The 27,121-nt window shown below is 37.0% G+C and overlaps 1 protein-coding gene across 2 annotated transcripts in view; it reads right to left on the reverse strand.

Moving 5' to 3' along the window:
- BRD10 (bromodomain containing 10) overlaps positions 1-27,121 on the reverse strand; it is an 81,417-nt gene that overhangs the window by 51,025 nt on the left and 3,271 nt on the right. The window contains exons 1-2 of one of the 2 annotated variants that reach the window (XM_084899574.1): positions 8,695-8,778; positions 7,907-8,107 (exon numbers count right to left, since the gene is read on the reverse strand). In XM_084899574.1, the coding sequence (XP_084755700.1) occupies positions 7,907-7,959 (53 nt within the window). In that variant the 5' untranslated portion in view covers positions 7,960-8,107; positions 8,695-8,778. Of the gene's footprint in view, positions 1-7,906; positions 8,108-8,694; positions 8,779-27,121 lie in introns of those variants that run through there. The other variant, XM_084899573.1, reaches the window with a different exon arrangement.

The raw sequence follows: 27,121 nt of genomic DNA on the forward strand, positions 1-27,121 counted from the left end.
GGCTTTATATGAAAACCCAGGTATAATGTCTGACACTGGCTATTTTCTATACTATCATATTGTAATTTGTTAAAATACACAGTAAGACACTATTTTAGCAATATCAGGACGTTCTTTCACTGAACATGCATCCATTTACCTTTTTTGACTGAGAGGTCACATTACAACTACCTTGTTACAACAGGTCCAACAAATTATTTGATCAAATGTTCCTAGTTCATTAAAAATATTAAACTGTCACTTGCAATTTGACATCTATACTAATAAAAGTATAATATGCTAATTAGACTAGGTCGACTGGCCATCTTCTGTACGTCCAACCTCCTTCTAAACAAAGCTATGGTGGTGGGGGCTGAGGCAGAGGCAGTTAGGGGCAATCAGACTGACAGGGAGAGCCATTGGGGGCGAGATCATGCCTGCAGGAGAGGGCCATTGGGGGCGAGATCAGGCCAGCAGGGGAGGGCAGTTGGGAGCAAGATCAGGCAGGAAGACAGAGGTGTTAAAGGCAATTAGGCAGGCAGCCAGAGGCAGTTAGGGGAGATCAGGCAGGCAGGCAGGTAAGTTGTTAGGAGCCAGTGGTCCCAGATTGTGAGAGGGATGTCCGACTGCCACGTATTTCATGCACCGGGCTACTAGTTTACATATATGATTATATCTGAATACAGAAACAATGCTACATATAATAAAATTAAATTTCTTTAAATGTACTTATAATTTTGAAGAGTTTTAACTTCTCACTGTGAATGGGGGTTAGTTAAGGTGGGCTGGCAGAATCAAGTTTCCCTGATACAAAGCTGGGACTCCAAAAGCCCACATAATCAGAAGAAAAATATAATAGAAATATCAGTCTCTTCTCCTGTCCCCAATTAGGAGACTGCAAGGAAAATTGTTTTCAAAATAGAAGTGGTAAATGGAAGGAAACAAAGTCTCTCTTAAGAATTTATGCCTGGCCAGCATGACTCAGTGGTTGAATGTCAACTTATGAACCAGAAGGTCAGTTCAATTCTGGTCAAGGGCACATGCCTGGGTTATGGGCTCAATCCTCAGTGTGGGATGTGCAGGAGGCAGCCAATAAATGATTCTCTTGTGTCATTGATGTCTCTCTCTTTCTCTCCCTCTCTCTCCTTTCCTCTCTAAAACCAATAAAAACATATTTTTTTTAAAAAAGAATTTATAACCATAAGTTTACTCTCATGTGGATTTTTACCACATTCACATTTTCAGGGTGCTCAGAAAAACATCACACTAAAATATGAGTTTAAAATATGAGTTAATCAGGTCTCATTCCAAAACTGTTGTCAGCTATTTGACCAGAAAAAAAAATATTAAATCTCTTAAGGAAATGCACCTTAGTTCTAGATCTTCAGAAACTCCTACTGATACAGTCACAAGAAACACGTTCATAATCAAAGATACATAATATCAAAGGAAACAAGGTACTATGAGGACAGGAAAAAAAACATGTATATATGGCCCACCAAAAACTTAAGATATAGAAATTACAGGACATGAGAAATAAAATGTTTAGTACAAAGAAATTTAAAACATGGGGAGTGGGTGTAAGCCATCAGTCAGACATCCCCAAGGGCTCCCAGACTGCGAGAGAGTACAGACTGGACTAAGAGTCCCTCCCCCGCCCCTCAGAGTGCATAATTTTTGTGCACCGAGCTTCTAGTAAAACAATAACATATATATAAAAAAATTAAAAAAATAACCTCTTAGAGAGGAAAAAATTACATTTGCAGAAATGACAAAAAGGTACAGAAATTTTTCAGTAGCAACAAAGTAAACCAGAAGCAATAACTAGCATTCATGAATGAGGACATTTCCAATCAAACAAAAAAACAGAACTGATTCTAACTAAAGTAACAACTTCTAAAGTGTCTTCTGTTACCCAAGATGAAATAACCAAGAATCAGATTTACTTTCCCATCTGAACCATCAGATTTACTTTCCCATCTGAACCAACAACAAAAACCCTGAAAAAATAGATAAAACAGTAGTTTTCAAAAACCTAAAAATCAATCAAAGGATAGTGATTCTCTAAGAGAAACAGATAGGTGAACCTAACAACTTCTGCAGCTGATTGAGAGAACTTCCAGGCCATGACATAGGGAGGGAAAACCCAGGAGAGCCTACGAGACTTCTTGAGTTGAGAAGGAACCCACAGTCCATATCTACACCGAGACAGAACACAGTACCAAACAATAAGAGAGCTGCATAAAGTGAGAACACCAAAGATGTACAGATGGTCCCTCTTGAATATTCAGCATATTGATTAGTGCATGCATGTAAAGAAACAACCCAGGGCTAAAGGGGTTGGGGGGAGGAGACACCCAAAATATTAGAAAACACAGTATTTATTCTCACCATCAATACTGGAAAAAACTCATAATGCATAAGATACTGGGTAAAATAGGAAAGTTGTGCCTTGATAGCAAAGAATAATTTAGTCCTAGACTGAACAGAGCATTCTCTGGACCTAAGTAACAAATTATAAAAGACCCAAAATGATCCAATTGTTTATAACAACTACATTTCAGAAATAATCTCAAGAAAGTTTATAGGAATATAAAAATACCTGGCACCCATCAATATAACACTCACAACATTTGCATATAAACCAAAACTACCAGGCATACAATGAAGCAGAAACTCATGACCTATAATGAGGAGAAAAACCAATCAATGAAAACTGACCCAGAAAAGAAACAAATGCTAGATTAGCAAATAAAATAGTCATTGAAACTAATCCATATGGTCAAAAAGTTAAGTAGAGACTTGTAAGATATAAAACAGACCCAAATCAAACTTTTAGATATGAAAACTAAAATGAAAATATTCTAAATGGGACTACTGGCAAATTAGGCGTGGCAGACAAAAACATTAGTGAACTTGAAGACAGAAACGATCCAAATTTCTATAGTATATACTTCAGGGGGGAAATATTACAGGATGAAGTTCTAAAATGCAAAAAGGATTGGAGAACAAATCAATTGTTAATCATGTGGGTAAAAACATTATAAAAAGACAGCAATAATTGCCTAGTTTGGGAGTAAAAATGAGACAGCCAAATTATTAATCAACAATATGTGAGATAGATGAGAAAGAAATCATAATTAAGAAGAAAAATTGAGCATGTAAGTTCCAAATTTAAAGAGAATTCGATCTTCATTTTCTACAGATGAATATCAATAGATAATGCCAAATTGAAAAATGAAGAAACAGCAATATAAGCATGCACTGTATTTAAAAATGTGGAAATAATTACTAGAAAAAATGGCTAAAGTTAAAAACGGATATTTCTAAGTCATAGACTTGAGGTGAGTTGAAGTGAGGCTTCCGCCTTTCATTAGAGGCCTCTGAGGAGACAAAATGATAAAAGCATGCACACCACTTTTTAAGAGTTTACAAAATATACATAGGAGCTTTAATCCAAAATAATCCATTAATTTAGGAACTAATGTAATGTATGCAAATCAATAGCATGAAAAGGGAAAGCAATACATGTATTTACATTTTACAAAGTGAATAATATATAATACATTTTAGAAAAACCAACCATTCAGATTAAATGTTCTGTCAAACTTCTTTCGTAAGTATCAACAAAAGAATCGTGTATGGTTCATTAAAGCAAAAAATGAATTTATTTAAAGATTAGTAGAGAGCTTACTTAAACTGTTAAGGAACAGAGAGCCAAATTTATAGGAGATCTGAAGATGTAAATTCCAACCACACTTTGGAAGCTTCTCCAGGAAATACTAGACTACCACCACTACTTGGCACCTCTGATACTAGAAAACTAGAACAATCAAAAGTTCCCACCACCACCTGTGCCAAAAAATAAACTCCCTTGCCCAAGACTGCCACCTCATGTTGCTCCTGTGCAATATCAAGTGTGAAGCATATGACTGGACACATTCCTCTATCTTAGTTGTGAGTATAAGAATATAAATTTTTCTGGCTTCTTTGGGAAGTCAGGACTTGTAACAGGATATTACCAAAATGTAGGGAAGATGTTAAAAAATGCTGAGTGGTCCACAAATGATGAATGTTTACTTCATTAAGTCACTGTTATTTAATGTTAGAGAATATGAAAATAAATCAATAATAAATCATAGTTTTATTTCACACAAAAATTTTGTTTTAAATCGTGATTTCCAAATCAATAAAATACCAATTAAGTTCATACAAATATATGAAACAAGAGTATTAAAAACATACACACTATTTCACCTGTTAAACCAAATAATTTTGCAAAAAAAGAATGGTGAACAGATCCAATATTTTTAATACAGCTAAAGTAGACATTATTGATCAAACTGCTACCTAGTAATGTCATATTCCACATTAAAAGAAATGTACTTCATGAGAGCTAACTTTCAGTTATAACTAAATTTTTTTTAAAACTAAAGTATTACAGCCGAGACTGGTTTGGCTCAGTGGATAGAGCATCGGCCTGTGGACTAAAAGGTCCCAGGATCGATTCCGGTCAAGGGCATGTACCTTGGTTGTGGGCACATCCCCAGTGGGGGGGTGTGCAAGAGGCAGCTGATCGATGATTCTCTCTCATTGATGTTTCTAACTCTCTATCCCTCTCTCTTCCTCTCTGTAAAAAATCAATAAAATATATATATTAAAAAAAACTAAAGTATTACATACTTCCCTGCTTATTAAACAAGGCATATAAAATATAATTTAATTTTCCGTAATGGCTCAAGGTCTCCGTTATAAACAGAATGCAGTGTTGTCTAAGTAGCTTAAAGAGTATTTCAGCACTATAAATTAACTAGCCCTTTCAGTTCATTTTCCCAGAACTCTGACTTGTAGTGTTGCTGTCTCCTAATTCAATAGTGCCTCTCTATACCTATCAGCCTCAAGAATGCCTGCTGTCCTATATGCATTTACCTGAAAATGGCAAGACTAACAAGCCATATTCATTATTTATTCTTTTTTGTTCAACACACACCATCTGCCATCTCCTTTGCATTGGTTTCCAATGCTGTCCAAATAAAGACAGCAATAAAGGAATGCCACGATTTTTGCAATCTGATATTTAAAAAAAAACTATTGTCCTGGCTGGTGTGGCTCAGCAGTGGAGCGTCAGCACAAGCATTGAAGGGTTGCAGATTCGATTCCAGACAAGGGCATGTAGCTGGTTTCCAGGTTCATCCCCCATTTGGGGCTGGGTGTGTGTGGGAGGCAACCAATGGATGTGTCTTTCTCACATAGATGTTTCTCTCTCTTTCTTCCCCTCTCTCCCTTCCACACTCTCTAGAAATCAATGGGGGAACAGGGAAAGTGTCCTCAGGTGAGGATTAACAAAACAAACAAAAGCAATCACATTATTTTATGGCATATATTGTAAAAAAAAAAAGGGGGGGGGGGGACATAAAAATTAAAATACAGAGTGGGAATTCCCTTCCTTTAACTGGAACAGATCACAAATCAGAGACCTAATAGTTGGACTTAAAATATCTTTTTTTTTTAAATTTACTTTTATGTTTGTATCTGCCCAAGTGATCAGCTAAAAATAATCAAATGCCCATCACACAACTAAAGTATTATCACCTTAAAATATGTATTAGAATTGTTCAGCTTGCTGTCAACTTGAATATAAAAGTCGTTTTAATCTAATTAGGATGGAAATTTTATCTTCACACATCTTGTATCAAAGGTTTTAATTTTCTTTTTTAAAGCCTATGCCCAAGGCTAAGGCACAACTACAGTAATCAAATAATCTTTGCAACCTTTTCCAATATGACCTTTCCTTATAATAATTTCAAAGTTCCTTTCTAGACCTAATTTTACACTATCAATAATCTGTTAGTCTGACCAACTCTTGGAAGGGTATTAGATTGACAGAATTGATATGATGGAATTCCAGGTATCAGGAAAGACGGTAAGGAAATTGTATGAAGGGAGGCTTTGTTTAGCAGTCCCATGTCTTATAACACATGTTGCTACCTAAATGTCACATTTTCCTTCTGATGACTACAAAGAAATCTTAGGATAGGTTCAAAAGATTTCAACGTTGAAACCGGTTTGGCTCAGTGGACAGAGCATCGGCCTGTGGACCGAAGGTTCCCGGTTCAATTCCGGTCAAGGGCATGTGTCTTGGATGCGGGCACATCCCCGGGGAGGGGGGGGGGGGGGGGGGCAGGAGGCAGCTGATCAATGATTCTCTCTCATCAATGTTTCTAACTCTCTATCCCTCTCTCTTCCTCTCTGTAAAAAATCAATAAAATATACTTAAAAAAAAAAAAAAGTTTAAGTTAAAAAAATTTGGCTCTCAAAAGAAATTTCAATAGTTGTACTGTTGTTTGGCTCTGTTGACTAATGAGTTTACCGACCTCTGCCTTAGACTTTTGTTTTTATGTAAGAATTAACAGTATGATTCTAAAATCACACAGAAAAGCACAGAACCTAGTAAAGCCTAACAATTTTGAAAAAGCAAATAAACAAAAAAAGCAAACAAACCAAAAAATAAAACACAAAGTTGGAAGACTCATTTACCAAATTCAATGCTTACTATGTAAAACTATAGTAATAAAGTCATTAGTACTGACTAATAGATAAATGGAACAGAATAGAAAAGTCTAGAAAGATTCACAAGTATATGTTCAACTGATTTTCAACAAAGATGCAAGCGTAATACAGAGATTAAAGAACAGTTTTTTTCAACTAATGATACTGGAACAACTGTTTATCTGGAAAAAAAATAAACTTTTATCCTTACCTCAAATCACCCACAAAAATTAATTTCAAATGGATCACAGACCTAACCATAAAAAAATAAAACTTCAGAAATTTCTGGGGAGAAAAAGGAAAAAATCTTCATAATCTTGTGTAAGCTAAGATTTCATAAGTCATCAACAGCATCAAATATTTTAAAAATTAAACTCAAAGTTAATTTTTCTTCTCTTCAAAAAAGCACTGAAGATGAAAAGGCAGGCCACACACTGAGAGAAAATATTTGCAATGCGTATTTATATATGATAAAGTATATAAAAGAACAGTTAAAATTCAATAATAAAATTCATGGGAATCAGGATAATGTTCTTTTCTGGCAACAGAGAAAAAGTATTGGGGAGCTTGATTATACATATGCTTAGTTTCTTTAAAAACTGCTGGGAAAGTGAGTATATGGGCCTTTATTATAATTTTATTTTATTCTTTACTCTATGCATAAAAGACATATAATTTAAAGAAAGAGTAAATACTATACCCAAAGAGAGAGCTTAATTTATATTATTCTATTAAATTAAATTAAAAGACACTTAAAGAAGGATTTCCCCCCAGGTCTTATTCACCAATGATACACACAAATATTTTGAACTACATAACCTCTGGAGTTTCTCCTAATTTTAAAGGTCTGTGAATCTATTCTAAGCTACAAAAATCTATATAGAAGTCCCCTAATTTAAAATTAATCATTAATTTGAAATAAAATCTAGAAATCTAGAAAGCATTCTGAAATCTTTTATAAAAATTATATTTGGCCCGCTGGAGGTCACTGTTTGATTCCTGGTCAGGGCATATGCCTGGGTGGTGGGCTACATCCTCAGTGTGGGGCATGCAGGAAGCATCCAATCAATGATTCTCTCTCATGGTTGATATTTCTTTCTCTCTCTCCCTTCTTCTCTGAAATCAATAAGAATATCTTTTTTAAACATTATTTTTGTATTGCTTCAAAATAATTTGGTTTAAAACTTAAAATTGTCTTTTAAAACAAATTTCATTGTGATATTTCACTATAAATTCATACTTTGGTAGCAATGCACTTTGGAACACTATTAAAATGAGCCCAGAAATTTGATATGGGCACACAGAAGTTACACAACTACTCTTCGAAAGTAGTTCCTGGAAATTTGAACAACATGAACTTAATTTTTTTAACATTTACCTTTTTTCTTCTTTTGCTCTCAGCTGTTCTTCCTGTCTCAAAACTTGAACCATTATAGATTCAAAAACTCCACTTGTCAAGCCCGCCAAACTTCGCGGTGTTGACCGACGCCTTGTTGAAGTACATGCAGTTCCCTTCTCATCCTCCAATCCATAATAGCCTCTAGATGTAACTGCTATCGTTGTCTTTTCTCTCAAGTGCCTTGGAGAAGAATAAGTCAATTCACAAGGTCAAAACTCCTGAGTAAGCAATAAGCCCCCTTAACCAGCATCTTAAGAATTCCTTTTGCTAACTACATAAAAAGTATTTAGTAAAATTAACTATGCTCCAGATCATTTTATCCTCCCTATAGAATTTTAAATTTTCCTTACTCAGCTCATAAAATCACTGAGTGATAGCTTCTTCCCTATGTTAAAAAAATACACATAACTGAAGTATTAAAGTCAGTTATTAAAGCACTACATCTTTAAAGAAAAGTTTTACTGTAAGCAAACTTAAAATGTATCTCATCTTTATATCTATTAATATATTTCATTCTACCAATCACTGGTGTGGAAAAATGTACAACAGAAAAATACTTTGGGAAAGAAAATTTATGATATATAAACACTTTGAATAAATTATAAACAAATGAATCATTAAAAAATATAGTTTTAAGTTGTATTACAATGTAATTATAAATTTGGAAATCTTCTGACTAAACTATAAGAATATAAGAATTCCTCTTCAATCTCACCACAAATGTTTTTCTCCTCTATAATATTTTATTAATACACTAAGATACTGACCTAATTTTAAAGATATTGATGTGAAAAAGTTTCTCAGCAATTTGCTTAATTGTCCATAAATTCTCTTAATGAATTTGAAATAACCGATTAAAACCATTCACACTGGAAAAGAAACATTACATTAAACAAAGTTTTTAAGTCTAGACTAAAAAGATTTCTGAATTTGTATCTATATGTGTTAACTGTAAAAAGCATCAGAGAGAAAAAATCTGCTCTTCTACCTTTGTAAAGAATGCCAGAGCCTCTGAAGGTTTTGTATATGCTGCTGTTTCTACAATGGCAAAATCAAGTCACTACTCAAAGTAAGCATTCAATATCCTAGAGAATTTATATACATTCAAAGTTGATCCTGTAGTCATATTTCTCTGCTTCAAAATAAAATAGGCTAATAGTTCACCTATAGGCTTCAAAATAAAATAGGCTAAAAGCTCACCAAAACATAAGCCTTTATGGCATGTAATACAATTAACCTCCTGTCCATCTTGGACTATACTTACATTGTTTTGTTTCTCTAAGTTAGAAAAACTTAACAACAATCTTAGTCTTAGGCCATATAGGTCCCACAAATGGTATAGCTGCAAGATTCTACTGAACTATGGCACGTTTATGAGTTTTCTCTGTTATAAGAAGACAATATTTTAACTAATTCAGCTTTAGGTAGGGAATGAACTTTTAAACTAGCTTTCCAGTAATTCTGAAGAATTTAGGCTAAACTATCCATACTTTTCAGGCTGATTCTTTTATGTACAATAGCATTACATCTGTATGCTGAATTGATATACTTGGGCTCATTTTAGTATAGAGTTTTTACTGGAGAACTAACTACATCTGTAATTTTAACCACTTCCTCATCAATACTAATAGAAGAGAACATTAATAAACAATATTACACTGAAACATAACAACGTCTCAGAGGTCACAGTGTATGTAGAGCGTTGGAGATAAGAAGAGTTGAGGGAAACGGTAAGCCACATGGGTAAATTGTTGTGTAAAAAAGTCAGAAATTCAATTGTATCCTTTAACTTCAGTCTTATAAGTAAAGATAAAATTAATAAATTACTTTTATTATATTTATTAAATATATTTTATTGATTTTTTACAGAGAGGAAGAGAGAGGGATAGAGAGTTAGAAACATCGATAAGAGAGAATCATCTATCAGCTGCCTCCTGCACACCCTCTACTGGGGATGTGCCCGCAACCAAGGTGCATGCTCTTGACCGGAATCGAACCTGGGACTTTTCAGTCCACAGACCGACGCTCTATCCACTGAGCCAAACCGGTTTCGGCAAAATTACTTTTTTAACAGTATTTTCTCAGAACAAAGAGCAAAAAGAAATTAATATCCTTTATTATTTATCAGAAAAACATAAGTTTTGATACTTATTCATAATTAAAAAACAAAACTATGTTTTTCTCATAGCAACAAATAAAGATTAAATACTGATACTACTCAGTATTGGAGCAGGTTCTAAGGAAAGAAAAATTATCATACAACAGTAGTGGATGTGTAAAATTGGCAGTGTTTTTGAAAGTCAAATTGATAATAATCATTAAGATTTAACATGCATATACCCTTTTACCTGTCATGCTTCTAACAATGTCCCAAATATACATACACACACACACATATGTGTGTATATATATATCTTCAACTATAAGCAACACACACAGAGAATATTGTTTATTTAAAAAAACTTGAAAATATAAACATCCTTTGATACAAGATAAATTAACTAAAATAATGTACCCACAATATGAAATAGCACCCATCCATTATAGAAATTGCTTAAGTCTATTTATGCTCACTGTAAAAGATGACCACTCTGCTGAATATAAAAAAGCAGTTTCTAAACAAAACATATTTCTTAACCCAAAAGAAATTATATACAAGTGTATATGTAAACATACATATGGCACCGAGTAGCATGTACATGTACGAGTTCAAATTCTCACCTAGACTACTGCAATCTCTTCATGACAGGTCTCCTGGCTTCTGCTCTAATCTCCTTACAGTCTATTCTGCATGTAGCAACCCAGGTAATCCTTTTAAAAGGAAATCAGATCATGTCATTCCCTGCCCTGTCTCCTCTAAAGCCTTCCAGTTACACTTAAAATATAATCCAAAGTTCTGATGGCCTGGCCTATAAGAGCTAGTATGCTATGGCCCTCATCTACTTTTCCAGCCCTCATTTTCTACCACTCTGCCCTTAGGTCTTTCTGTCCTGGCTATCAAAGTCTCCTTGTTATTCTCAGTCACACCAACATCAACTTTGCACCCGATCTTCATCCTGGGAGGCCTTCTTCCCCAGATATTTGTATGGTCAGATATTGTCACTTCATTCATTTGTCTGTTCAAATGCCAGCATATCTGAGAGGACTTCTTTGACTACTGTAACTCGGATCCCCCGTCACTCTCCATTTTCCCCTTCATATTACTTGTCACTAATTGCATTATATAATTATTTAAAATAAGCTTAATCTCACATTATAAGTATCTAGGTGAACAGTGAGACACACCAACAGCCCAGTGGAGAGGTAAAAAATATATCCGAGTACAGATGGCCAGGATGAGGCACCAGGGATGAGCCACTGGGACCACTCTTGAGGCGAGCAACCAGGAGCACATAAGATGCAGCACAGCCAGCAAGCTTTGGGGCCCTGCTGTGAGGTGTGTGGCAAGGCCAAATGGGAACTCAGGGGATATCAAGTGAGCAGTGAGGGGCATATGAGGTGAGAGAGGAAACAAAAAGAAAAGAAAAAGATCCAAATACAACAGGAATTTAATGTACTAAAAATGGTAAATAATATAGAAACATGATGCTGTGACCACTGGCTGAACATGAGAAAAAAGTAAAGCTGAATTTCAACCTCACTCCTTAACCAAAACAAATTTCAGACAGATCCATTCCTTTGTTCATTCATTCACTTATTTCTTCATTCAATATTCATTTAGGTGGACACATACACACTTATAGGCAAGATTCCTATCCTCATTAAGCTTACATGCTAGTAAAAAAAAAAAAATACAAAAAGCAAACAAATAGGTACAATAAGTCCTAATTATAAATTAGATATTATAAATTCTGTGAGGTAGTCAAGAATAAATTTCTCTGAGGTAGTGATAGGAGAAGGAGCCAGCACAACAAAAAACAAATGAACAAACAAAAAACCTTTGGTGATAGTGTTCTATATAAAAGAAAGAACAAGTATAAAGGTCCTCAGTTGAGAAATGGCTTGGCAGGTATGTAAAGAACAGCAAGCCAAACTCCTTTCTATAACTCATAAATGGCACTGAAGTCCTTTAAGCAGAGTGCTGATTTCTCTTAATGTACATATTTCAAAGTTCACTCTGGCTGCTGGTTAAAAGGCAGAGTATAACAGAACATAACAGAAGCAGGAAAGATTTCTGCCCTGGTGGGTTCCCTCAGCCTGGCACCAGGCCTCTAGTATACACAGAAGATCTCTGGTTAATCTCTCCCCGCCCTCCCCCCTTCCCTCTGAGATTCATCAGTCTGTTCCATGTTTCCATGCCTGTGCATTGAGCATCTGCCCCCCATGGTGGTCAGTGTGCATCATAGCTTCCAGTCGAATAGTTAGATGGTCGCTTAGACTTTTATATATATGTATGTATGTATGTATGTGTATATATATGTGTATATATGTATATATGTATATATGTGTGTATATATGTATATAGAATAAAATGAACTATTCCTGTCTTACTACATTAATCATACATTAATCATACATACATAAATACTATATTCTTCCCTTAAAGGAGGATATGATACCTGCATTGAATTTAATAAATACCTATTAAGTTTCTCTGCACTTGAAGAGATAAAAAAAAAATGCATAATTCAATCTTAAAATTTAGTGAGGCAAATAGATAGGCACACAGATAACTCCAATATCAAGGTATTCAAAAACTTCAGTATAAATTATATGATCCCAAAAAGTGGGTTCTGTAAGAACAGAGGAATATATGGAACCCATGCTGAAAAGAAAAGGGAGAAAGCAATGTGCAAAGTTTTCCTGTGGAGATGACAACTCTGCTGAGTTTTTTTAAAGAGGATGAATTTTTACTTGATATAATTAAACTAGTGTCCCGGTGCACAAAATTCGTACACATTAAAAGGGAATAAATTAGAGGAAATATTTTAATGCTGCTATTTGCCCTTTCTCTATAATAGAAGTGTCAGAGATGAAAGAAAATTAGTAAAATGTATACGAAAATCTCCCTGCTGTCAAAGAGTCTGGCGCACACCAGAAGGCTGAGTCAAGTCCCCACCCACCCGTGTGCACCTCAAAATCACACCAGACTGAGACCCAGCCAGCCCACCCCCATCAAGCCCCGCCAGAGGTGGGGGTGCAGCCTCAGGTCCCCTGGCTTGGCGCCACATAGCCCCAGGTCGCTGCTGACCGGTCGTTACAGCATCACAGCGTGATGACCATTTGCATATTAGCCTTTTATTATGATATTTCATTTGATCTTTATAAAAATGTTCATTTATTTCATTAATTCAAGAATTACCAAGTAACTATTATGTATGCCCAAGACCCTGGAGATACAGTGGTGGAGAAGACATACCCTCTGCCTTAATAGAGACATAGTACAGAGAGGGAGACAGATATTTTCCTAACATACTTTTTAAAAAAAAAGAGTTATAAACATATGCAAAACAAAGAATCATGAATTACAAGGAAAAAAGCAATTAATTCTACATCAGGTTTCATAAAGGAGATGTCATCTGAGCTGAGCTTTAAGTAATATTACAATTTCACTAGACAGAAAAAAAACTTCTAAGTAGATAGAGAAGGTACTGAAGATGTTTTGAAATTGTTCTGAATTTGATAAAATTAATGGCCAATGACTGCAAATGGAATTCTAGAGAAAGTTAATGTCTAATTCAACACAGTGTCACTGACAAAACCAGAATTAAACTCAGTTTACTCACAAAGGTCTGACATCTTCAGTATAATAAGTCACATAGTAAGACTTTCAACGTGCTAAATAACAGGAAAGCTATTTCCAAGACATTCCTCCTCTTATTTAATGCCAAGCAAAACCATTACTTAAAGGTCAGAGTTAAACAAGTCTCTTTAAAAACCTAACAGTATAAACATGTGCATAATACAAGAGGTACTATTTAAATTCTCTGTTGTTATGGCTGTTAGAGGCCTAATTTTTTCTTTCTTTAGTTAATTGGAATTTTCTCCACTTTAACCAAACTTCATCATAACTTACTGGATACTGGTTAATTCTGTGGTTTAAACATATGGTTCTTAACCTTTTTTGGGGTCTATGCCTCTCTACTGACGTAATAAAATTTTGCACCCTCTCTCTACAAAAACAAATTCACACACACACACACACTTTTGAATACTGTGGTGGAGGGGAAAGGCTGTTTAGAATTCCAGTTAAAAACTTTAAATTTTATAAAGGCTTGGAACTCATACAGAACTATAAAAGAGAAACACAAATTAAAATATCCATCAAAAGATTATTAGGTCAATTAATATAATACTTTACCTGACATAATTCAAAGCAATGATATGAGAGCTAACCTTGGATCTCTTTTCATTGTTCCCCAAAATCAAATTAGAAATACAACAAATAACTGACAAGTAATGTAAGATCATACAAACAAGTTTAAATAGGACAAGTGGATGGGAATGGCACTTAAGGTACTTAACTTCAGGCTTTTGATTTTGACCAAATTGCTACAACCAACCACAAATTTATACAAAACACAAAGGACAAAACATGAAATGCTATCAACAAAATCCAAGACTGTGGGAGTCTACACAAACAACCTTGTTTCTTCAACAAAATCACTGCAAGAAAGAGGGGACAGGAGTATGATTAGAGAGAGAGAAGGAGAAAGGAAAGAAAGGGAAATCTATAGTTACATTTAAACAAGAGTCCTCATCTCTGAGTTACAATCTGAAGCATTTATAGAATAATCAACTGTCAATGGTTTGTTCAAAACGATATAGAAGTTAGGTATATAGAAGACATGAATGAGGCAGAATTAGCCATAAATAAATATTGTTTGGGACTGGGTAACATGCACGAGGGTTTGAACCTTCTATTTTGCTTATTCTCCTCCGCCTTAATATATATGTCTAGATCTCAGAGAAGAAAGAGAGAGAGAGAAAGAAACATTAATAATGAGAATCATCTATCAACTGCCTCCTGCACGCCCCTACTGGGGATGGAGCCCACAACCCCAGCATGTGCCCCAAACAGATATTGAATGGCAACACCCTGATTCATAGGTTGATGCTCAACCACACTGGCCAGGCTCGTTGTTTTTTCATGTGTTAGAAATTCTCTGATTAGAAGTTTTAAAACAATGTAAAAACTTATCTAAAAATAGTTTGCTTTGTATAATATTCTATGACAAGCTCATGACTTCCAATGTTCCACCATTCTTTTTTATTAATTGATTTGAGAGAGGAAGGATGAGGGAGAGAGAAACATCAATATGAGAGAGAAACATCAATGTTCCCATAAATACCCCAACTAGGGACGTAACCTGCAACTTGGGCATGTGCCTTGATCGGGAATTGAACTGGCAACCTTTCAGTTCGCAGGGCAATGCTCAACCAATAGAGCCACACCAGCCAGGGCTCCATTCTTTTTCAGAGAAATAATTCAAACACCTGATACCATGTCTCCTTACCTTGCTCTTCCCACAACTTTCATTTTTAACAGTTACTTCTTCAAGGTGTATTCCATGTAAAGACATGAGCATGAGTCTGCTTCTCTTTGCGCCTGTCTCCCCTTCATTCTAACTATAACCCAAAATACAATGCTAATAAGAGTTGACAAATGTAAAAGCAGTGCAAAATTTTTTTTTTCAATGAAAGGAAAACTGTAAATTGTGAGGTGAGACTCAACATGAAACAATGTTACTATATCCCGAAGCATCAGTCCTCAAACCTTATTGTGCATAAAAATCAATTCAGGAGAGAAGATGGCTGCTAAGTAAATGCCGGTACTCATCATCTCCCACAACCATATCAAAATTACACTAAAATACAGGACAACCATCAAAATTCAGAACCATCTGAAAGTTGGCTGAATGGAAGTGCTATAACTAGAGAAGAAGAAAGCACAGAGACTGGTAGAAGGCGTGGAGGTTTGGAATGGGCTGGTCTGACACCCACATGTGGTGTTTTTTAATCAGGAGGGATATCTCCAAGGTCTCCTGTGAGGAGCTAGGGGTTTCAGCCCCAAACCAGACCCCCAGCCCAGGGTTCCAGAGCTGGGAAGAGAAGTCCCTGTAACTTTGAGCTGTAAAAACCAGCAGGGATTGTGGCTGCAGGAGACCCAGTTATTCCTCTTTTTTTTTTTTTTTTTTTTTTTTTTAATATATTTTATTGATTTTTTACGGAGAGGGAGAAGGATAAAGAGTTAGAAACATCAATCAGCTGCCTCCTGCACACCCCTACTGGGGATGTGCCTGCGACCAAGGTACAGGCCCTTGACCGGAATTAAACTTGGGACCCTCAGTCCACAGGCCAATACTCTATCCACTGAGCCAAACTGGGTAGGGTCCAGGTGTTCCTCTTAAAGGAACAAGCCCAGTACAAGTAGCAGCCATCTGCAGACCTCTCTAGTCCCGACAGGTGGTCCCAGGCAGTGACTGACTTTGCACTTTCCAGGAGGCCTCCAGAACCGTGCATCCAGTGGACAGCTTTATTCCATACCATATTGTAACTCTACACATCCACAAGTGACACATTCAATGGGCAGACTCAGGGAGCACCAAAGAGCCCCACTGAAGCAAGTCCTGCACCATGGAGGGTAAGGGGGATCTGCACAGCAACTCTTCCACTGTAGTAGCACCTGGTCCTCACAGCCAATTGGCCTGGAGGTCAATTCCTCCCAGTCACACTAACAGCAATAAAGGCTCAACTACAAGACTGTGCACACAGCCCACACAGGGGCAGACATAGAGTGCCAACTCCAGGAGACATGGCAGTTCTACTTAATACATAGAAACAAACACAGGGAAACAGACAAAAGGCAGAGACCAAGAAATATGTCACAAATGAAAGAAATAGAACCAAGCAAACTACTGTCTACAGAGTTCAAAACCATGGTTATAAGGTTACTCAAGGATCTTCACGAGAACTTCAAGGAACTTAGTGTGACTTTCAAAGACATGAAAAAGGACAAGTCGGAAATTAAGCACACACTAACTGAAATAAAGAATAATTTACAGGGATTTAACAGTAGAGTAGAGGATTCTGAGAATGAAATCAATGATTTGGAATATGAGGAAGCAAAAAACATCCAATCAAAAGAGGAAAAGAATAAAAAATATGAAGATAGTATAAGGAACCTCTGGGACAACTTTAAGAATACCAACATTCACATCATGGGGATGCCAGAAGAAGAGAGAGCAAGATATTGAAAACCTATTTGAAGAAATAATGACTGAAAAGTTCCCCTACCTGGTGAAAAAATAGACTTGAAAGTCCAGAAGCACAGAGAATCCCAAACAAGAGGAATCCAAAGAGGCCCCATAAGACACATCACAATTAAAAGGCCAATGGTTAGCCCTGACTGGTTTGGCTCAGTGGCTAGACCATCAGCCTGCGGACTGAAAGGTCCCAGGTTCATTTCCGGTCATGGGCATTTACCATATTTTTCGGACCATAAGACGCACCGGACCATAAGACGCACCAGTTTTTAGAGAAGGGAAATGAAGAAAAAAAGATTCTGAAACAAATAGTGTCCTAAAATATTTTATGTGCATTAAAACCCAACATCACAGTCATAAACACATGTAATCAACCCTGTAAAGTAAACAGCAGCATTTAGAACCATTTAGAACCATTATTAACAAATACAGTCAGCAAAAGACAAAATGTACTGTAAAACACAATAACAAGAGACTTCAGTAATAAATTAGAATAAAGTTGAAGATTTATGGTAAAGGTTCTGCTGAGATCTACAGTACGCCTACCCAGTAGTCAAGCACGGCAACAGAGGGCGGAGACGAATGATTGGGAAAATAGACGCGGCATTCTTCCGGGCACTGAGTACGGGCCAGCAAGGGGTACAGGCGATGATTACGGTTTAGATTACGCAGTTACCGTACACTGCACCTGGGCTGACATGGAGATATGGCTGCAGCGTGGGCATGGAGGCTGACTACCATACATGGGAACTCCTCTACCACTCGGGGTTTACAGAGCGGGGCAGACACTCTGGGCACGGAGGAATGGACAGTGGCTGCAGCAAGCACACAGAGCCGGGCAAGCACACAGAGACCACACAGAGCCGGGCAAGTAAAAAAAACTTTTTTTTTAAAGTATACGTGTAGGCTATATTTGGACCATAAGACGCAGGGACTTTTTCCCCCCACTTCTGGGGGGAAAAAAGTGCGTCTTATGGTCCGAAAAATACGATACCTTGGTTGCGGGTTAATCCCCAGTAGGAGGTGTGCAGGAGGCAGCTGATCAGTGTTTCTCTCTCATCGATGTTTCTAACTCTCTATTCCTCTCCCTTCTGCTCTGTAAAAAATCAATAAAATATATATTTAAAAATAAATAAATAAATAAAATAAAAGGCCAATGGTTAAAGACAAAAAGAGAATCTTAAAAGCAGCAAGAGAAAAGCAGTTAGTTACCTACAAGGGAGCATCCATATGACTGTTAGCTAACTTCCCAACAAAACTTTGAAAGTCAGAAGGGAATTGCAAGAAATATTCAAAGTGATGAATAGCAAGGACTTACAACCAAGATTACTCTACCTAGCAAAGCTATTATTTAGAATTGAAGGTCAGATAAGGAGCTTCACAGACAAAAAGCAAAAGGAGTTCATCACAACCAAATCAGTATTACATGAAATGTTGAAGGGTATTCTTTAAGAAGAGAAAGATGAAGATATATGAACAATAAAATGACAATAAATACCCCTAGCTAGTTTGGCTCAGTGAATAGTGCGTCGGCCTGCGGACTAAAGGGTTCAATTACTGTCAGGGGCACATGTCCAGGTTGTGGGCTCGATCCCCAGTGGGGGGCATGCAGGAGGCAGCCGATCAATGATTCTGTCTCATCACTGATGTTCTCTCTCTCTCTCCCTCTTCCTTCCTCTCTGAAATCTTAACAATATATTTTTAAAAATAGCAATAAATACATATCTATCAACAATTGAATATATAAGTCAAAATAAACAAACAAGAAATCTAATGAACAAAATAAACTAGTGAATAAAATAGAATCAGAGGCATAAAAACATGGAACAGACTGACAAATCTCAGAAGGGAAGAGGGAAGGAGGGGGTGGAAAGAGATTAACCAAAGATCTTACATGCATATATGCATTACCTATGGCCACAGACAATAGGGTGGTGAACAGAAATATTAGTAAAGTACTTACAAAATATAGCAAGAGGTTTAATCAAGCAGTTTTACCTTAAACTGGTTATTGCAATCTGTATCCTCTTTTTTTATTTTGTAGTGGGATAGAAATGAATTCCCAGACAAACAAAGAAATATGCTCTAGCTGGTTTGGCTCAGTAGACAGAGCATCAGTCTGTGGACTGATGCTCAGTAGCAGAGCATCAGTCTGTGGACTGAAGGGTCCCATTTCAATTTTGCTCAAGGGTACATGCCCAGGATATGGGCTCAATCCCCAGTAGGGGCCATACAAGAGGCAGCCTATCAATGATTCCCTCTCATCATTGATGTTTCTATCTCTCTCCCTCTCCCTTCCTCTCTGAAATCAACAAAAATATATTTTAAAAGAAGAAATATAAAACCTGTCAGAAGTTATTTTTTTCTGAAGGTACTTTCAAATAGCTGTATTCAAACGTTTTAAATATGAAAATTTTGTGTGAGTTCTTAGCACTAGCTATTTCCAAGTCCTTAAAACTGTACTTACAACATCTGTAGGTTTTATATTTTCAACATTAAAATATTAGAAAAAATTAGAGTGAAAAGGAAAATTAAAAATCACCTACAGTTCCACTACTCAGTTACAACATTCAATATGAATGTATACTATCTTACAACTTCAGTGATACATATCTTTAATCCTATTTACCAATATATAATTTATTCAAATTTATAAATAGTAATTTCCTTTAAGTAAAATCTTTTAACCATAAAATATGCTTAATGTAGAAAATCTAGGACATACAGAAAAGTTAAAAGAAGAAAAAGAAAAAATAGCCAAAACCTTTCTACTTAGTAATAGCCACTACTAACACTTAGTTCATTTGCCCAAGTATTTTTTCAGTGCATATATTTAGTATCCTGGCTTGTAATTCTGGATTATTCACAGATCCCAGGTGGGAGATAATATTTCCAAATGCTAGGTGGTAAATAATATTACCATTGGGGTTTATTATTCATCCCCATTTTTTTTTTAAAAAAAACACCTCAATTAACTCAATATGTATTTTTAAGATTTATATCACTATGTAAGGTCCTTGTAAATGAAAACTGCTATTATTTGTCCTTGGAAATGAAATTGCTATGATTTGTTCTGGGCACCTCTAAGTTCAGGGATATAGCCCACAGATGACTTGAAAGCTAAAATACAACTATTGAAAGGGATCCATTCTTCTCTCCAAAAACATGATTTTCTTTCCTCCTACTCCAGTTTTTCTTAGAAATAAAAATGTAGTTATAAATTGATACTAACAAGGACACTAGAAACAAACTGGAAGGCAGAACACATTAAACTCTATTGGTGCATTTTTACTGTATTAAATCTAGATCAGTCTCAAATTAATATTTTCAAAAGGGACAAAATTTCCTGAAATAATAAAGTCTTTAAGTTTACTATCCTATCTAATTAAGGAGTAATATGCAAATTGACCATCACTCCAACACACAAGTTTGCTGCCACATGTGGTCAAAGATGGCTGCCACAGATGGCCAGCAGAGGAGGGCAGTTGGGAGGTACCAGGTCTGCAAGGGAGAGCAGTTGGGGGTGACCAGGCCAGCAGTGAAGGGAAGCTGGGGATAATCGGGCCTGCAGGGAAAGGCAGTTGGGGGGGACCCAGGCCTGCAGGGGAGAGCAGTTGAGGGAGACCAGGCCTGCAGGAGAGGGCAATTAGGGGTGACCAGGCTGGCAGGGGAGTGGTTAGGGGGTGATCAAGCTGGCAGGCAGAAGCAGTTAGGGGCAATCAGGAAGGCAGGCAGGTGAGCAGTTGGGAGCCAGCAGTTCTGAATTGGAGAGTGTGCAGGCTAGGCTGAGGGACACCCCCCCATGCACGAATTTCATGCACCAGGCCTCTAGTATAAAATAATACCTTTTACATATTCCAAAATAAATTCTTTGCATTTTCATTAACTGTCTCTTCTTAATTAAGCATTTCAACTTTTAATATATATCATACACACTTTAATCATCTTCTTCTAAACTTTCATCTTTCCAGTAAATGTACTCAGTCCTTATATAAATTTCTGTCTTTAGGTCCCCTTTGTATTTTAACTAGATTCTGTTCTGGGAAATCTCATTCACTCACATTTCTTCAACTATCACCTTTCTGCAGGTTAATTCCTAATAAAATATTCTCTAATCTTGCCCTACTCACTCTGCTGAGCTACATACGCAGCCTTCCAATAATTCTCAGCTGAGTATCTTCAAATAAATGCCTCCTCTCATATTTCCTCAGCATTATCATCACCTGGGTTTGAATTCATTTTGGACATCATCCTTTCCTTCACATCCCACATTCATTTTTTTTTTTAAATATATTTTATTGATTTTTTACAGAGAGGAAGGAAGAGGGATAGAGAGTTAGAAACATCAATGGGAGAGAATCATCGACCAGCTGCCTCTTGCACACCCCCTACTGGGGATGTGCCTGCAACCATGGTACATACTCTTGACCGGAATCGAACCTGGGACCTTTCAGTCCACAGGCCGATGCTCTATCCATTGAGCCAAACCGGTTTCGGCCGCATCCCACATTCAATAGCTTCCCATTTTACCTGCTGAATATACCTCTTTCATATCCTCATCCACTTTTTTTTCTACATCCTATGATCTTTTCATGGAATTAACTAATAGCCTTCTCATTGGTCTCTTTTCTTCACTCTCTCTTCTTCCATTTCAGCTTTCAAACTCACTAGTAAAATCATGTCATCCCTTAGCTAAAACCTATGATAGATCTATATTGCCTACATTCTAACTTCCCTAGCAAGCAATTAAGAATCTCTGTAGTCCCAATCTACCCTTCTAGACTTACCTGCCACTACAGCCCCTCATTATCCTATAAGCTCATCACTGGTATAAACTATTCTTCTGGAATCCTCTGTACTCTTCTGATTCCATACCTTCAATGGTTCCTGTTTATCTACCACCTTGAAATAAGAAATGTCATATTTATCATTGTATCTACAGGGCTTTTTTTTTATCATATAATAGTTCAAGTAATTGCTTAATGAACTCCTCAACTTCACCTATCAATATTGTATCCACCCTCCAAAACTTTAACCTCTAGAATAAAATCTAATGAAGTATTTTTCAATTCCAGCTCCTCCCTCCCTCCTTGCAGTTACAGCTCCTCTGCACTTCCTTAATAATAAAGCTCACTACAGTAGTCTTCAAAGTATGCAGTCTTGTAATATAGTTATTTCAGTGAATGAAACAAGATGTACCATCGTGATTATGTTCTCTCAATTTGTAAGGGGGGAAAAAATTAAGGTACTAAATACAACTTCTTCTGTGTGTTTATTTTTTATTTATTTTTTTTGAAATGTATCATTGGGCATGTGGAGGTATTATTGATATGAGAAAATGCTAAGTAACTGATTTACTATCTGAAAAGGGATTTACTATCGGGAAAGGGAGGGAGGAAGAGACTGAACATAAACTGCACCTATGGATGAGGACAATGGGGGATGGGTAGGGGGCGGAGGGTGGGGTGGGAACCTGGTGGAGGGGGGAAGAAATGAGGAACCTTTGTAATAATATGAACAATAAAGATTGATTTTTAAAAAAATTTTAAAAAAATAAACACACAGTAAAAAATAAATAAATAAATAAATAAATAAATAAATACAACTTCTTCAATCAAGGGTTTCCTCCTGTAATTTTACAAAGCCTTTTGGGTTCCCTAGCATAAATAAATAAATAAATAAATAAATTAAAAAAATGATACAACCAAATATATCAATATTTCATGATAGTCTGCAAATAGCTGCATGACTGCCAAGTGTTGCGACAATGGAATAAGTTTGAGAATGAACCACAGTTTTAACATATTTTCCTTTTTTTAAAAAATGTATATATATATCATTGATTTCAGAGAGGAAGGAGAGAGAAAGAGATAGAAACACCAATGATGAGAAAGAACCATTGATTGGCTGCCTCCAGCACGCCCCCTACTGGGAGTTGAGCCCACAACCCAGGCATGTGCCCTTGATGGGAATTGAACCTGGGAGCTTTCAGTCGACAGGCTGATGCTCTATCCACTGAGCCAAACCAACTAGGGCAACATGTTTTACTTTTTATTATAACTATGTATGTACCATCTTTTAAACCTCTTGGAGAAAAACTGCCCCCCCCAAGTACCCAGCAGATACTCAATAAATGTCTTAAAATCCCTCACTCTTTCACCACTGCACTTAAACATTTTCTGAATCTTCTCTAAATAATACAATTATTTTTTTTAGAATGGCAACTCTAGCCCTGGCCAGTGTGCTAAATGGTTAGAACATCGGCCCACACACCAAAGGGTCATGGGTTCGATTCCTGGGTCAAGGGCATGTACCTGAGCTGTGAGTTCGCTCCCCATCCAGAGGCAATCAGTAGATGTGTTTCTCTCTCTCCCCATTTCCCTTCCATTCTCTTTGAAAAGTAATGGGAAAAATATCCTCAGGTGAGGATTAACAACAACAAAAAAGAAAGGCAACTATTAGAAATAGAAATACATGGAGTATCAAGCTCTAACATTCTATAGTTCTGAACAAGAGGCAAATCCAGACTCTTTTTACCAAAAGGTCCCCAATTTTTAAAGTTTTACATAAAAAGGATAGTTACAGAATCCAATGGGGGGAAAGGACAGTTAAAATTACTAAGAAGAGAGAAGCATCTTGTTAAAATTCCCAATTAATTTCTAGGTTTTTATCTTAATGGAAAATAAGCAAGTCAGCAAATTTCAAATTTAACTCAGGAGAGGATTACAATCAGTCCACAAAATTCATTTGTGTTTCACTTATTACTCTTACTTGGAAATCTCTATTTGAAAATTTTTGAGGTTTCATGATGATGCTTTTGTACTCTCATTCCCAAGAAAAATATCCTGTCAACTAAAAATCAATTATAAAAAATAACTTTAGCTCTATTTCAAGAAAGTCTTTTCACCCATGTACCATTTAACAGCAACTTAATTCAGAAATGAAAAACAATATTAACAAATATATATTATATTCAAGCTTATTTTCACTAAAAATGGCCAAAATTAAAATTTTAGGTTCAGCTCTGTTGGGATCACTGATGATGCCCTTCTTTAACCACAACCTTTTAAAACTAGGAAAAGCAATCTTCTGACTATATAGCAATGTTCTTAAAGCTTTCAAAAACATCATGGTTTAAAATTTGCCAGAGTCAAAAATTCTTATTACTATTTGAGTTTCTAAAGCTTTGTGCATAATTTCCTAACTATTAAGTATTCTCTATTCCTTTCCACTTATTTTCTCCCCACTTTTAATGTTAATTGATATTTCTTTCAGTTGTTTCAAATGAGTGAGATCCCTTCTAAAACTATAACCTTCCTGAGAATAGATATGTTGTTTCTTGGTTCTAGTTATATTACAAACTAGAGGCCTGGTGCACGAAATTTGTACATAGGGGTAAGGGGTATCCATCAGCCCAGCCTGCACCCTCTCCAATCTAAGACCCCTCGTAGGATGTCCAACTGCCCGTTTAGGCCCGATCCAGGTAGGATTTTTTGAGGTTTCAGAATGATGCTTTTGTACTCGTAGGGTTGGGCCTAAACGGGGAGTTGGACATCCCTCTCACAATCCAGAACTGCTGGCTCCCAACTGCTCACCTGCCTGCCTTCCTGATTGCCCCTAACTGCTTCTGCCTGCCAGCCTGATCAACCCTTAATCACTCTCCTGCCAGCCTAATTGATGCCTAACAGCCCCCTGCCAGCCTGTTTGCCCCTAAATGGCCTCCCCTGAAGACCTGGTCACTCCTAACTGCTCTCCCCTGCAAGTCTGGGTCCCCCCCCCCCCCAACTGCCCTCCCCTGCAGGCCTGGTCCCTCCCAACTGCACACCCCTGCTGGCCATCTTAAGGTGTCCATCTTGTGTCCTCATGGGGGCAGTCATCTTTGACCACATGGGGGTAGCCACCTTGTATGTTGGAGTGACAGTCAATTTGCATATTATTCTTTTATTAGATAGAATATGCATAATATGTTGTTACATATTGCCATCATATATTAACGTATTATTATACTTATAAACTATAGACATAGTGCTATTAAAAACACCACAAAAAGCAAGCCCAGCCCTGGCCTGTTTTGCCTCGTGGTTAAAGTGTCGGACCCAGCACCAAAGGGTTGCTGGTTGAAGGGCAAGATACCTCAGTTGCATGTTCCATCTCTGGACCAATAGGGGCTTGTGCTGGAGGCAACCAATCAATGTTTCTCTCTCTCTCCCCCCTCCCACTCTATCTGAAAGCAATGGAAAAATATCCCTGGGTGAGGATTAAATAAATAAAATAAAATTTTTAAGAAGCAAGTCAAAAATTAAAAAGATAAAATAAAGTGTGTGTGTGTGTGTGTGTGTGTGTGTGTGTGTGTGTGTATAAAGGGCTAATACACAAAGTGTCCCCTTGGGAGTTCAACCAAGAGACCAGGAGTTTGATAGCTCACTATGACGTGTACTAACCACCAAGGGGCGGCATGGAATGAAGAAAGGCCCAGGTTAGCAGCTGGAAGGCTCCAATCGGCCCTGATCACTGGCCAGGCCTAGGGACCGTACCTGTGCACAAATTTCGTGCTCCGGGCCATTAGTTAAAATATACTGACCTTGTATTTTCTTTCCTCACCCCAATCAATCACCCTGCATATCTCCTGGGTTGCAGACACTATCTGGAGCCAGACTGTAGCCATATGGAAGTACCTATAGTTCCCAGAAACACTATACTGTTTCGTGCCTTGCGTTCACTGCAGTTCAGCATTCTAGAACGCTCATTTTAAACCCTCCAAAAAAAAAAATCCCAGTTAGCAATATTCAACTTCAAAAGTCGGTTCAAGTGTAAACTTCTATATGATATCTTGTAATTACTGTAGTCTCTTTCCCCTTTCTCCTTCCTCTCAATTGCCATCCCCAGGGTTCGTCCATTCTCTTCAGATTTATGTCTCCTTCCTCTTAAATTTCCCTGTACCTTGTTTATATGTCCATTGCATAATCATTATCTTTTTTAATTCTCTGTTTCCCTCTTCAACTATAAACCATTTAAAGGCAGAGAACTTATCTTTTGATCTCAAGGGCGTGAATGTCTTGCTCTGACAGATACTCTCATATACAATCAACCAATCTAGCCTACCACTCTCATAACACAGATGAAGCAATTGAGATTCAAGTTATATGAGTGGGAAGTACTAATGCCATTGGGCTTTTCTATAATAACTAGAGGCCCAATGGACAAAATTCATGCACAGGTAGGGTCCCTAAGCCTGGCCGGCGATCAGGGCCAATCAGGGCCTTCCTTTGTTCCACACCATCCCCTGGTAGTCAGCACACGTCATAGTGAGCAGTCAAACTCCCGGTCAGTTGAACTCCCAAAGAGACAGCTTGCACATTAGCCTCTTATAGAGGATATAGCATCTTTTTAACCTAACCTAACTTGTCTGTACTCACTAAAGGAGTCACTAGTACATAAAGCAGATGTAAAGTTCTCCTCACTGTAAATTTTAAAATAAGAACTAATTCAGTATGTTCTAACAGAAGACAGGACAAAACTTCAATGGGCCCTGGCTGGGTAGCTCAGTTGGTTAGAGTGGTCGGCAAACTCATTAGTCAACAGAGCCAAATATCAACAGTACGACGATTGAAATTTCTTTTGAGAGCCAAATTTTTTAAACTTAAACTTCTTCTAATGCCACTTCTTCAAAATAGACTCGCCCAGGCCGTGGTATTTTGTGGTAGAGCCACACTCAAGGGGCCAAAGAGCAACATGTGGCTCTTGAGCTGCAGTTTGCTGACCACGGGGTTAGAGTGTTGTCCTGATGTGCCAAAATTGAGGTTTCAATCCACAGTCAGGAAATATATAAGAATCAACTAATGAATGCATAAATAACTGGAACAACAAATTGATGTTTCTCTCTCTTCTTACCTCTCTCTCTAAAAAATCAATAAATAAAAATGTAAATAAAACACACAACAACCTTACGTGATAATATCTAAATGACTTTTTTTGTTACTAAGATGTA

Source organism: Pipistrellus hanaki, assembly GCF_964339955.1.
Source record: "Pipistrellus hanaki genome assembly, chromosome: 11".
Lineage (NCBI taxonomy): Eukaryota > Metazoa > Chordata > Mammalia > Chiroptera > Vespertilionidae > Pipistrellus > Pipistrellus hanaki.